Genomic DNA, 12,159 nt, shown 5'->3' with positions numbered 1-12,159 from the left:
ATTACTTATATTGTCTTTGGCATATGGTTCAACTGTTCAATGTACAGACAAGCATTTATGGTAACTAAAATATACTTTTTAGCAGCAATTTAGTCAATTTAAAATATTAAAACTTTAAATAATTTGTATTTAATATTATATTTTAATTATATAGTAACTAAAATATACTTTTTAGCAGCAATTTAGTCAATTAAAAATAATTATTAATTATATCTTAATTATTTTGTATTTAAGTACACTTCATTAACATTATCTGCAAGTAGATTTTTTTAATATACTTATGTATTTTAATATTTTTAAATAAACTAATTACACATTTGTTAAGATGAAGTTGCAATTCAGTACATTTTGTATGTATTATCTTTAAATGTAATATGAAATAACAAACTACCATTATATTGCATATTTTACATGTGCTTTACTATGTTAGTCTACACATCAAAATAAGTGCACTTCTTTAAAGCAGGACAAAAGATTATTTAAACAATGATTTAAAATACTTTTTAATTTGATATTACTAACGCACTTTAAAAAAAAACAAGTCCTACAGGAAATAATCATGGAAGTATACTCTCTTTAAATGGGCTTTTATTTATATTATCTGCAAGAGAATTTTTAATATACTTTCAAGGTTTGAAGTACACTACAAGTGCACATTCAATTAAGCGCACTTACAATCAGGCCCGGTACTAGGCTCGCTGGACTGGGGGGGCAATCAGAAATTGTGGTAGGGCAGCACTTTCTAGGGTAATATATTCATAGTTTACTTTTATTTAGGCTACTCAATTTTCAGTCTTGCATTTTGTGTCTGTGTGAGTGCAGAAATGTTAAATATGTGTGTAGACAATATTAAGCGAATAAAGCGAATCACACCCACTGCTCCGGGTGTGTGTTCACGGTGTGTGTGTGCAATTTGGATGGGATAAAGGCAGAGCACTAATTCCGAGTATGTCACCTCACTTTTCACTTTCACTTATCAAAGCTATGAAAACCTCCATTACACGACATTTATGAATGTCCTCATTTATAAATACAATACATAGTTTTTTTGTATAATACTGCATATATAATATTATAATATAATATTTAGGGCTGTCACGATTCGTCGATTTTATTCGACTATTCGATTTTTTTTTTTAAACCCTCGACTTCATTTTGCTGCGTCGACTAACCGTATATATAATTATTAATTATATATAATTTGTAAATGAAATTACTGATGGAAATGTTCGTTGACAGACATGAACGTGCAAGTCCTGCAGGTGCAGCACAGCTTATTTATAAATAGCCTATTTACAGACAAACAATAGCCCAGAATGAGTGCAACGGTTAAAGTTTCACATTAAGCATTGCCATCTCCCTCATAGAAAACCGTTAGCTTAAATAAAACACTTAATGTGGCTTAGCTATATGGATGAAGACAATCATAAAAAAAGCCCAAATTTCGGTATGTTTATTAAAATTTTGTACTTAACAAGCAGATTAGCTTAGAGTGGTTACAATCATCCAAGTTTAAATCACGCTCAAATTGATTTGATATTGACTCAATATTTACACTGAAGCTCGCAGGCGGTGGTAAGGGGCGTGACATTTCCCGACCAGGCGCCAAGTGAAGCCAATCACAGCACACACTGACCCAGCTAACCAATCACAGCACACACTGGCCCAGCTAACCAATCACAGCACACACTGGCCCAGCTAACCAATCACAGCACACACTGGCCCAGCTAACCAATCACAGCACACACTGGCCCAGCTAACCAATCACAGCACACACTGGCCCAGCTAACCAATCACAGCACACACTGGCCCAGCTAACCAATCACAGCACACACTGGCCCAGCTAACCAATCACAGCACATTTCGTATTTCAGAAGGCGGGCCTTCATTTGATACAGGAACTAATCGAGCCGTTCATGCCAATGAAGGCTAATGAAGGAAGACACACACTCCCACAAAAACAAATTCAGTATACCGCTTATTTAAAATAGGATATACTAAGTAGGCTTACAGGTGATTGTGATTGTAATGAAGGCAATTTTATACATCACTGAACAGAAATGCACTGTTGTGTTTTCTGCTTGGATGTTACAGTTAGCTTTTTATTATTATTTATAATAAGATTTTGTGGCTATGAGTTCAAATGTCATTATGTGCATAATTGTCAATTTTTCCTTTGAACAAAGTGACTGATCCTTATTTAGATTTTACAAATAATAAGTGTTTAATGCTTATTTTTTATTTATTTTATTTTATGTTTTTGGCTGGACATTTTTGGGGGGGCACAAGGAGAATCTACTAAGTAGGCTTACAGGTGATTGTGATTGTAATAAAGGCAATTTTATACATCACTGAACAGAAATGCACTGTTGTGTTTTCTGCTTGGATGTTACAGTTAGCTTTTTATTATTATTTATAATAAGATTTTGTGGCTATGAGTTCAAATGTCATTATGTGCATAATTGTCAATTTTTCCTTTGAACAAAGTGACTGATCCTTATTTAGATTTTACAAATAATAAGTGTTTAATGCTTATTTTTTTATTTATTTTATTTTATGTTTTTGGCTGGACATTTTTGGGGGGGCACAAGGAGAATCCGGGGGGGGGGTTGCTTACAATGGCACACAAACACACCATCTCACCTTATTCTCACCATCTCCGTGCAAATCTGAAAGAGCTGTGGAAATGAACAGAGTATGAGCTGGTGAGACTGGTGGTTGCAGGTTCAACCGCAGACATGTAAGTGAACGTGCATGTTCATGCAACAGTGACTCACCAATGCAAGAGGAAAAGGTGTATAGATTGGCGACTGGGTCATAGTGAGCATCAAGCCATTTGGAGCTGGCGACTGAACTACAAGAGCACAGGAAAGACTTGCTACTTCAAACAGACCTCCTTAAAACTCATCTCTGCATATGAATTCATTTCTATGCACTGGGTTTGAAAACACAAACTCTGTTGTGTTGCTGTGCCGCCATATTTGGGCAAATAAGAGTAGTTGTGTCAAAACATAAGCTCTACTGCTATTACAAAATGATTGACTTATCAATTATCACATTGTAAGGAAATTCTATGCTAACGCCAATCGTTATTTAACGCGATATTTTCGAGAGAAAGCCTCATAAATCAGCATATAACTACTCACGTGTCTTTCAGCTCCTGGGAAACAGAGGACATGACGGTTTTGATATTTTCAAATGCTCTTTATTAATGATTTTAGGCTGTGATAATCAAGCTGCTTGGACTTTGACTGTCTGCTGTAATCCTTAGATCGGCTTTCCTCGTTCCTATGGCAACCACTCCAGCGAGAGAGCTTCAAGAGCGCTACATCGAACCGCTTCCGCCAGGAATAGTTCATCTTAACGAATAGTTCCGTGTTTTCAGACTATTATGGTTGTCAACTGCAGTGAACGTGTTTTTAAAAATAACATTATATTTGCTTCGGGAATCATTCTAATATTCTGAATGGGTGCTCAAGAAACATTTCTTGAAAACAGTTGTGCTGCTTCAAAAGTTTCGGGTAAAATTGGAAGTAAGAACAAAAAAATAGGCCTACTTTTATTCAGCATTTAGTGTTACAGATTATTTCTGTTTTAAATAAATGCTGTGTTCCTTGAACTTTATTCATCAAAGCATAGTTTCCACATTAAGCATGTTTTCCTCATTATTATTGTCAACACTGACAATAATAAGAACTAACACCAATAATAATTGAATAATTAAGCACCAAATTAGCATATTACAATGATTTCTGAAGAATCATGTGACACTGAACACTGGAGTAGGCTAATGATGCTGAAAATTCAGCTTTGCATCACTGGAACAAATTAAATTTGTAAAAATATATTCAAGTAAAAAACGTAATTTTTATTGTAATAATATTTCACTGTTTTACTGTATGTTTTGATCAAATAAAGGACTAGACTTCTTTCAAAAACATAAAAAAAATCTTATTATATGTTTGTGTATAACCATATTATTATTGTGCAAAACAATGAAATTAAGTTTCAAGCTTTATTTTGTCCCCCACTCATGAAAAGTGCTGTTCGTGATTTATTACATTGAATATGTTAATTAACCACATTTGATTACATGCACTGGATAAAAAAATTTTATTCTTAAAATGATTAAAAACATACATTAATAAAAAAAAATCTATTTTTATTATTTCACAATGCTTTTATTGTGTCACATTTCTTACAAATTCCAAAGCAGGAAAAGACATTTTGAGTTAACTGAGAGATGTGCACCATGTTTCTGAGCAGGCAAATAGAAAACTGTTAAACACAATGTTCACAGGAACATAAGAGGGGTTCCCAGTTTCTCATCTTCTAGGTAGCGTTTAAGGAATTCACGTACTTCTGCACTGAACAGACTTGTATGGTAATCTCTGGTGTGTGAATCAGATTTAGGCGTCCGGGTGTCCTTGCACAGGTCCTTCACTCCCCAGCTTACGATACCAACCTGTCCAAGATTATTCAGATATTATTAAAACAAACATCTCTCAAATTAGACATGAATAACAACAATTTAGTCTTCTGAAAAGTGATGCATGATTTGAAATAGCTCAGTGTGCTGCTAAAAGGAATCATCAAACATGAGAAATGATTAAAAAACTCACCTGGACTTGTCGATTACCTGGAACCACAAAAGTGGCCCCTCCGGAGTCACCTGTTGATGATATGCACAACATTATGAGTTTAGATCTTGTAGCAAATTCAATTTCTTAAGGATAAGGATACTAAAGATATGACATTTTATGGTGATTTTAATTGCATCTTATATGGTAGATTACTACTAAATATTATGTCCTCTTGCAAAAATCCAACTGACCTTTGCAGGCAACATCATCTACAGTAGGTTCAATACCACCGCTGCACAGAAAATTATCTGTAACAATATCTTTAGCATTTATCGCAGTAATTCCATCAGCTTTTTTGGCATCTTCAACACAAGCATCTCGCTGAAGAAAAGGGACATTTCAGTTTTAGACAAAAGAAATTCAAAACTGTTGAGCAAAGCATGCATTTAATTAAGCTTTTTTTCTAAGTTAATTGCTCTTTTGAGTTCCATTAAAAACTGTAAAAACTTAATGAAACCACAAATGAATAAAAATATAAAGAGAACAAGACCGTTTCCATCATTACCCATTTTCCCTGCTTGATTGTGATTTGTTTCTTTTCAATGCTATTTCCCACCACAGACATAAAAGAAGCTTTCACCGTTTCTGCACTCATTAGCTCTTCCTCTGTAAAAACACAGTTAAATAAAATAAATATTGCATTTTAGCAATGCAAGTCTTTAGACGTAAATAATATACATATTTTGTACTGCCACTCATTAATGTAAAATATTAAATCAACTGTTCTATTTAAAATTGTATTTTGACAATTTAGTTGAATAATTGAATAACTGATAACAGATAAAGCAGAAACCCAGTAAAAGAGACCTGAAAGGTCAATTTATTCTATAATTTATTTACAGGCATATGAATATTTACATATGTAATTGCCCGTGTTTATTTGAAGATTTGTCATAATAGCAACACCACGAAATTAAATTGAATGATTTCACATATGAAATTTTTTTACTTGAAAATAAAAACTATCCTTTTTACGTGTCCACAAATCCTTCATGAACAAATAAACACAAAAAAAATAATAACATAATGTAATGTCATAGATCAATATTTTTCAGCAACCTGGAACTGTTAACCTCCAAACTGTTTCAACTGACTAAATCTCACAAATGTTGATATTCAGATGAAATGACAATATTAAGAAGAGCATAGTTATTTATCAAAATTTCTGAGATGAGATTTTGTGCTGTCTATGGTCAAAAGAAAAAATTATAGTGGATGGGTCATCTCACCCTATATTTATACATGGAACTAATACACATGCAATATTTCTAACAGACATATCTGTTTGTAACTCACGATGTTTTCTGCATGTTCCTTCTCTATCTGAAAGTTTCAGAGCTCCACTTGTTTCCTTGGTGCAGGGGATGCAGATTGGCCTGTAGAGACATACACAATATGCCGTAATTCAATACACTATTTTAACACTTTTTAGTAGCATGAAACAATGCACGTCATGTTGAGGAGCTGTGTTCCTCACCGAAGACTGAGCTTCATAATTACAGGTTCCTTCAACTGAATAAGAGCCACGTCGAATTCATAATATTCAGATATTCCCATTTTCTGTTTTGCTGCAACATCATAGCGAGGATGAGGTATGTAATCTTTCACTTTTATTCCTTAGAAGAGAAAAGGAAACACCACTGATGAGATTTACACCATTACATGTAAAAAAAAGGGCCATATTCTAAATCACGTGATATTACCTTTAATATCTGAACCCAAATCAACAGTTATTCTCTCAGGTGTGTCCTCAAACCTGAAGCAGTGAGCCGCTGTCAGGATAAAGCTTGAGGTGACTAATGACCCCACGCAATTTGAAATTTTTCCATTGTTGCGCTGCAAAAACATCAGAGAAAGGACTAATTCAAAAAGTTGAAATTTTTAACATAAAATGTTCAAAGAACTAGCATGGTGATGCTAAGCCATTTATTTGTACAGTTTTTAACAAGAAATAAGACTAAGATATAGAGATACCCACAGTCACACTGATCTTTGCCAACCAGGGGTATTGATGACGTTTGTGGGATTCAGTGCCATCATCATAATCTCTGTAAAGTCCACATAATGCTACACTGGTGCCCTCATCTGATCAAGGGTAGGCAAGGAGAACAGGAGAAACTTATATATTGGATATATTGACTGTGCTTTGCAATGGATGTGGAGGACAATAATTACCTTAAAATTATATTTTTACCCAGCCTAAACAAAGTACATGTTTCTAAATGGGAAGCAGGCATAATGAATTACCAATCATTTCATCAAATGTCTTCTGCAAATCATCCAAGTTCTGAAGCTTGAAGAAAAACTTATCATTTCCTCTGTCAGTCTTCAAATCATTAATGTCCTCAGCATTCACATCATCTCCCATCCCAAACACATACAGGTCTGTACAAAAAAAAAGGTATCACCAATAATTAAAGAAAAAACAAAGAACTGAGTTATTAAATGCAATTGAGCTGTATTTGAAGATTTGCTTAATGTCAAAGATCATTCATGTCTTTCCTCACCAAGTTTTTCCTCCTCCTCTGCAGGAGTATTTTGTTTTACAATATCTTTGATCTGGTCCACCCATGGTCTTGGATTTCCACCCATGTTGGCCTGTCCTAAAGAACGAATAATAAAAGTGATCTTCTTTTTTTTTACATCAAGAACAAAAGGCACTTGAACAGATACAGTGCTAACCACCAAGTATAAATATTATTATTATAATTTTTTTTTTCAAATTAATATTGCAATAAACAGTGGTATCACTAATACCATCAGTGAACATGATGACAATATGTTGGGTCTGCTTGAAGTCCTCTTTATTGCTCAGCTGCTCTATTTGCATACTTTCTAAAATGCTCTTATAGGCCATGGCGATATTAGTTCCTGATCGATCACCTTTACCTGTTAGTCACAAAACAACGAAATATTAAAATATGTCCATAAAGACATGTTATCAGACATTTTACTCTCAGGCTGAACAACACCAAACAAACACATTTCAATTTGTGCTGTATGAATGACCTTTAAATCTGATTTAAATCAGATCTAAACAAAACACTTACTTTCATATTCATAATCCTCCAGTCTTTTAAGAATTTCTAACAGATTATTTTTTTGCCCACTCTTGAAGTCCCTCATGGAGACTATCCGTGTAACGTCTGTGGCAAAAATCAGGATCTCATAATTTGGGGAGACCTCGTAATAACTGATCTGTCGGTAATGAACATAGGGTCAAATTTTCATTCGTTTTATGTAGTTTCATTAGGAATATAAAACATTACATTAAGAGAAGAGATTCCGAAGGGGCACTAATAGTGTGCTAGTAATGAGACATAATTAGGCAGAAATATCAACGAATAGCTAGCTAAAGAATATAGCTAAAAGGGTTCAGTCAGTTGAAAGGGTGTGAGTGTGTTATTAACATACTATTTCATATACCTTTTCTATAAGTGTTTTAATTACACCTTTTGCCTTTTTGAAGTCCTCTTCGTCTATGCTGTCAGATACATCCAGAGCAATGTAGATATCGAGTTTCCCCCCTTTAGTCACTTGTATTTTCTTTCCATACTGATCTGAAACTGAAGACACAGAGAACCGGTTTTATATAAAAACTTAGTGGTAACCAAAGACTAAATGCTGTCTTGCACAGGAAGAAGGTAGAATGAGTTGCAAAAGACTACCTGTTCCTTCATGTTGTTGAGAAACCGCTAGATTTGACTTTAGAGAACTGCTGAAACCCTCTGATGCTTCCTCTGGGCTGTCATATGTGAAATCAGCTGTATTTACACAACAACACCATTAGCAAAGCTGAATATGTACTTCAAGTGCAATTAGTGCATTGTACTTCGAACAAGGAAGATAAAAGGTTTACCGTAACATTGTGGCTCTGTTCCTGACCACTGGCCATTCTCCTGACAGACTCGCTCTTTGGAACCAATCAGAGTCCATTTATTTTCACAGCGGTACATGACTTTGTCATCTATATTAAACCTGTGGCCTTCTCTTGTACATCCAGCAGGAACCCCAGGATCAGGACAGTTATCAGCTGTTTGAAAAGAGGAACAGACAATGAAATTGAATGAGAAATTATGAAAAGCGAATTGTGACTCAATCTTTGCTTATTCTTTTAAAAGCTCTGAAATAGTTTATTTATTCTGGAGAGTATTCATGAACCAGGAAATTGACTTTTTTATTGCACTATGCATAGAGAGACTTTCCACTCACAGTTTCTTCCACAGACTGGTGTGCCTCCACTCCATTTCCCATTCGCCTGGCAAACACGAGTCCCCGAGCCACGGAAATCATAGCCAGAATTGCATGAGTAGTGGGTTGTGTCGTTCACATAATACTGCCTCTGATATGGATACACATCTCCATTTTCAAAACTGCGAGGATCAGGACATGTGATTTCTGAGATAAAGGATTTTTGTGTGTGTGTGAGTAGCCTGTGTTTTCAGTTATTAAGAATGATCTTATTTGTCTGATAATGTTTTGCTTACTCTTGCACTCTGGTTTTTTTTTTTGGGGCAACGGGTTCCATCTTCCCTTGATACAGCGACGGATTCTAACGGTTGGGTAATAGCCTTCTGAACAGCTGTATCTTACAATGCTCCCATCATTTGAGAAAGCCGAACTCCCTCCACTAATTCTGAAATTCTCTTCAGGGCATGAAATAGAGGATGGTGCACCTACAAGAAATATCAGAGGACCAGATGAAAAAATGGTGTTGCGAGAGTGCACTGTAAAGAACACAAAATGTAAACTCTTAAAAGGGTCCAAAAGGGTTTTTTACAAGGTCATAGAAGAACCTTTCTGGGTTGAAAGAATCTTTCAGTGAACAGTTCTCAAAAGAAAAAAAAATGTCTTAGTGTGAAGAACATTTTAATAGTCTAAAGAACTTTTTTCCACTATGAAGAGCCAACTGTACAATGGAAAGATTCCGTAGATATTAAAGGTTCTTTATCAATGCCATTAAATGTACAGCTATTTTTATTTATCAAATTAATCGTGCTACAAATTCAACAATGCTACGCTATAAAAGAAACATGATGCTTGAAACTTCAGACTGTACAGGTACATAGTGTTTAAACACCACAATAAATTGTCCACAGACTAATGTTGGACTATTGCTTTGGGCTATATGACTACAGACTATTAAATGTGAAATACTGCTCTTGTAAAATGAAAATGAATTAATAATTTAATGCATTTATGGGTTTAAAGTTCCCTCAAATCAGTATTTCAGTTAAAAAGCAAAACAGAAGTTTCTATTTATATTTCTGGTTAAAGCCAAATCCAGAAGACATACCGGTTATGAGAGGACACAGTATTGCGAGCAGGAATAGATTCAGCCATGGTTCACACTCCATGATGTTCTTGTCAGGTTCACACAGCAAATGAATCAACAACTGAGGAAGGCCACATATTTATAGAGCAAGGTAAACAAGAGGAAGTGACTATAGACATGCGCTAATCTGTCAAATAATTTGTCAAGGTAAAACTCACTTGAATTTCTTCATGCATGGACTATTAACATGATTGATCTTAAAATTATCTTAAAACTGGGTCTGAGAAATTCTTTATTTTATTCTGAAATGTAATTCAGTATGCAGGAGGATGTTTGACAGACATTGACAATGGATGAAATGAGGTAAAGGAAATGGAAAAATAAATGTAGAAAATTTGTAAAAAGATTTTAAAAAGATCAAAGAAATGGGCTTTGGGGTGTTTGACATAAATTTGGACTAATTAAATTAACAAAGTAACATTGCATCAGGATCTCCACTGTTACTATCGCATGTATAAGATAAAAAGGTCAACATCTAATAAGAGAAAATTGTCAAAATTTGACTTATTTAAAATAAATATTAATATGCATTATTCAGTGTTAATATTGTGGCTTTTGATATGTTATTTTTATACAGTCCTTTTTTTTTTTGTTGCTGCCAGAAATATATTGATTCAGTTTTGGTAATTGTTGCATTAAGAAATAAATGGTGCACCACCAAAACCACTATGATGAAATCTTGCAAAACCCCCTTTGCTGAAATCATAAACAATTTGCTGAAAATTGTAGCATTTATCGAAAAAAAAAGAAAAAAAAGAGCTGTTTCAGTTTCTAAATTTGTGACATATTTGTGATATTTATAAGTATCAAATTGAATGGGAACAGTACATAGCTAATTTTGTAATGGGTAACAGGCACTTGTGTAACAGGTACTTGTGTAACAGGTCTTGTTTTGTTCCTATTCTTCTCATACAAACCCACTCCATTTTATGGTTTAAGGAATTATGCCATTTTCCCTGCATATACTTTTTGTCAAATTGTGCATCATTTTAATATTTTCTTTATTTTCAATTAGATGCACAGCTTTCACAGAATCATATACCAGTCTATTGGCTTGCTAGCTAATCAAGGTGTCCATGAGACAAGACTGTAAAATTCATAATTTTTTCTTCCAAAAATGTGTCCCATTAAATCTAATATAGGTAACTTAAAGTTCATCAGTAATTTTAAATATGTGGAGAATGGGCTTCCCCTGCAGAGTCATGGTTTCTTACAAGGTTTCTTCCTTATCTTCTATAAGTATATTTCACTGTAACAATCAGCTTGCTTACTGACTTACTTTATGGGAAGTGTAGGTTTCATCAACTGTATGAGCCATTTTAATGCAATTATGTGTTTGTCCATTGGGTGGCGCACTGGAAATAGTATATTAGGGCAATTGGTTAATGAGACAACAGGTCTGTATTGGTAGTAGGGAAGCATACAGTTTTTGACCGTTTTGGACGGGTTTGGATCGTGTTTCATCATGCCAAATTATTGGATTATGTGTTTGAACCAAGTTGGACTGTATGCTGTGTCTACAAGGTATGGACTTTTGTATCCTATGAACTAGACAAAATGACACCACGGGAAGCTAATTGGAAGCAATGTTTATTCATTGGAGCACAATAAAGAAGGACACTGTTGCATTTTACTTCGGTTTTGCATGGACTTATTTTTACTTGCTCGCTCCTATTACCAATACTAGTGTCTTAGTGGAAGCCGCTACATAAGTCAAAAACTGAGCTTCACTAAGTTGTGAGCATAGAAAACTTGCTTCCAATGGCCTGTTTGTTGCATGTGGACGCGACTTCTTTGAAATGGAGGCTTCACTGAATGCGGATTCTTCAATCCAGTACGGATTCGTTCCGTGGACGCTGGATTTCGTCGTGGATATGTGACTAATTGAGGATTTACTTCCTTAAATATTTCATACATCTGAACAGTCTAATTTCCATTATTCTGCTCAAATGCAACATGATAACTTGGGAATTCATCATGCAACACGTGTTCTTCCACCAGGCAAGAGTAATTAACAATCTACCTCGTTCAACAGCAAGCCAATCCTCGTGTCCTACCAAAAAGGGAGATTCCAGTCTTTGATGGTGACCCATTGCAATATATTCCATTCATCATCAGAGAGTTTGAATACGGCATTGAGCAGAAAACAACCAATGAAAAGGATCACTTGTATTTCCTCGA

The 12,159-nt window shown here is 34.7% G+C and overlaps 2 protein-coding genes across 2 annotated transcripts in view; both read right to left on the bottom strand.

Annotated features, from left to right (window-relative positions):
* Positions 1 to 3,303, bottom strand: part of bbs1 (Bardet-Biedl syndrome 1) — an 11,853-nt gene extending 8,550 nt beyond the window's left edge. Inside the window, exons 1-3 of the mRNA XM_016258536.1 lie at positions 3,147 to 3,303; positions 2,778 to 2,854; positions 2,644 to 2,678 (exon numbers count right to left, since the gene is read on the bottom strand). Coding sequence (XP_016114022.1) covers positions 2,644 to 2,678; positions 2,778 to 2,854; positions 3,147 to 3,178 — 144 coding nt within the window. The 5' untranslated portion in view covers positions 3,179 to 3,303. The remainder of the gene's footprint in view (positions 1 to 2,643; positions 2,679 to 2,777; positions 2,855 to 3,146) is intronic.
* A 725-nt stretch (positions 3,304 to 4,028) lies between these two features.
* Positions 4,029 to 10,009, bottom strand: cfbl (complement factor b, like). Its single transcript, XM_016258535.1, has 18 exons — positions 9,940 to 10,009; positions 9,131 to 9,319; positions 8,856 to 9,041; positions 8,503 to 8,676; positions 8,312 to 8,407; positions 8,070 to 8,209; positions 7,694 to 7,841; positions 7,401 to 7,532; positions 7,151 to 7,246; positions 6,891 to 7,028; positions 6,622 to 6,728; positions 6,347 to 6,479; positions 6,121 to 6,259; positions 5,940 to 6,019; positions 5,149 to 5,249; positions 4,835 to 4,964; positions 4,623 to 4,672; positions 4,029 to 4,465 (listed from the first exon to the last, which is right to left on the bottom strand). The coding sequence occupies exons 1-18, from the start codon at positions 9,998 to 10,000 to the stop codon at positions 4,295 to 4,297; spliced, it is 2,271 nt and encodes a 756-aa protein (XP_016114021.1). The 5' UTR covers positions 10,001 to 10,009; the 3' UTR covers positions 4,029 to 4,294.
* Between the last annotated feature and the right edge of the window lie 2,150 nt (positions 10,010 to 12,159).

Source organism: Sinocyclocheilus grahami, unplaced genomic scaffold (assembly GCF_001515645.1).
Source record: "Sinocyclocheilus grahami isolate Dianchi unplaced genomic scaffold, SAMN03320097.WGS_v1.1 scaffold1702.1, whole genome shotgun sequence".
NCBI lineage: Eukaryota > Metazoa > Chordata > Actinopteri > Cypriniformes > Cyprinidae > Sinocyclocheilus > Sinocyclocheilus grahami.
The sequence above is the reverse complement of the archived record's forward strand: the minus strand, read 5'-3'. Positions and strand labels throughout refer to the sequence as shown.

What these genes read in the sequence shown, in the direction of transcription:
- cfbl (XM_016258535.1), bottom strand. Translation starts at nt 10,000, where the DNA reads ATGGAGTGTGAACCATGGCTGAATCTATTCCTGCTCGCAATACTGTGT. An exon ending in ACCAGTCTGTGGAAGAAACT is followed by an intron (nt 8,677 to 8,855) that starts GTGAGTGGAAAG and finishes CTTTTCAAACAG; the next exon opens with CTGATAACTGTCCTGATCCT. An exon ending in AGAGGAGGAGGAAAAACTTG is followed by an intron (nt 7,029 to 7,150) that starts GTGAGGAAAGAC and finishes TTTTTTGTACAG; the next exon opens with ACCTGTATGTGTTTGGGATG.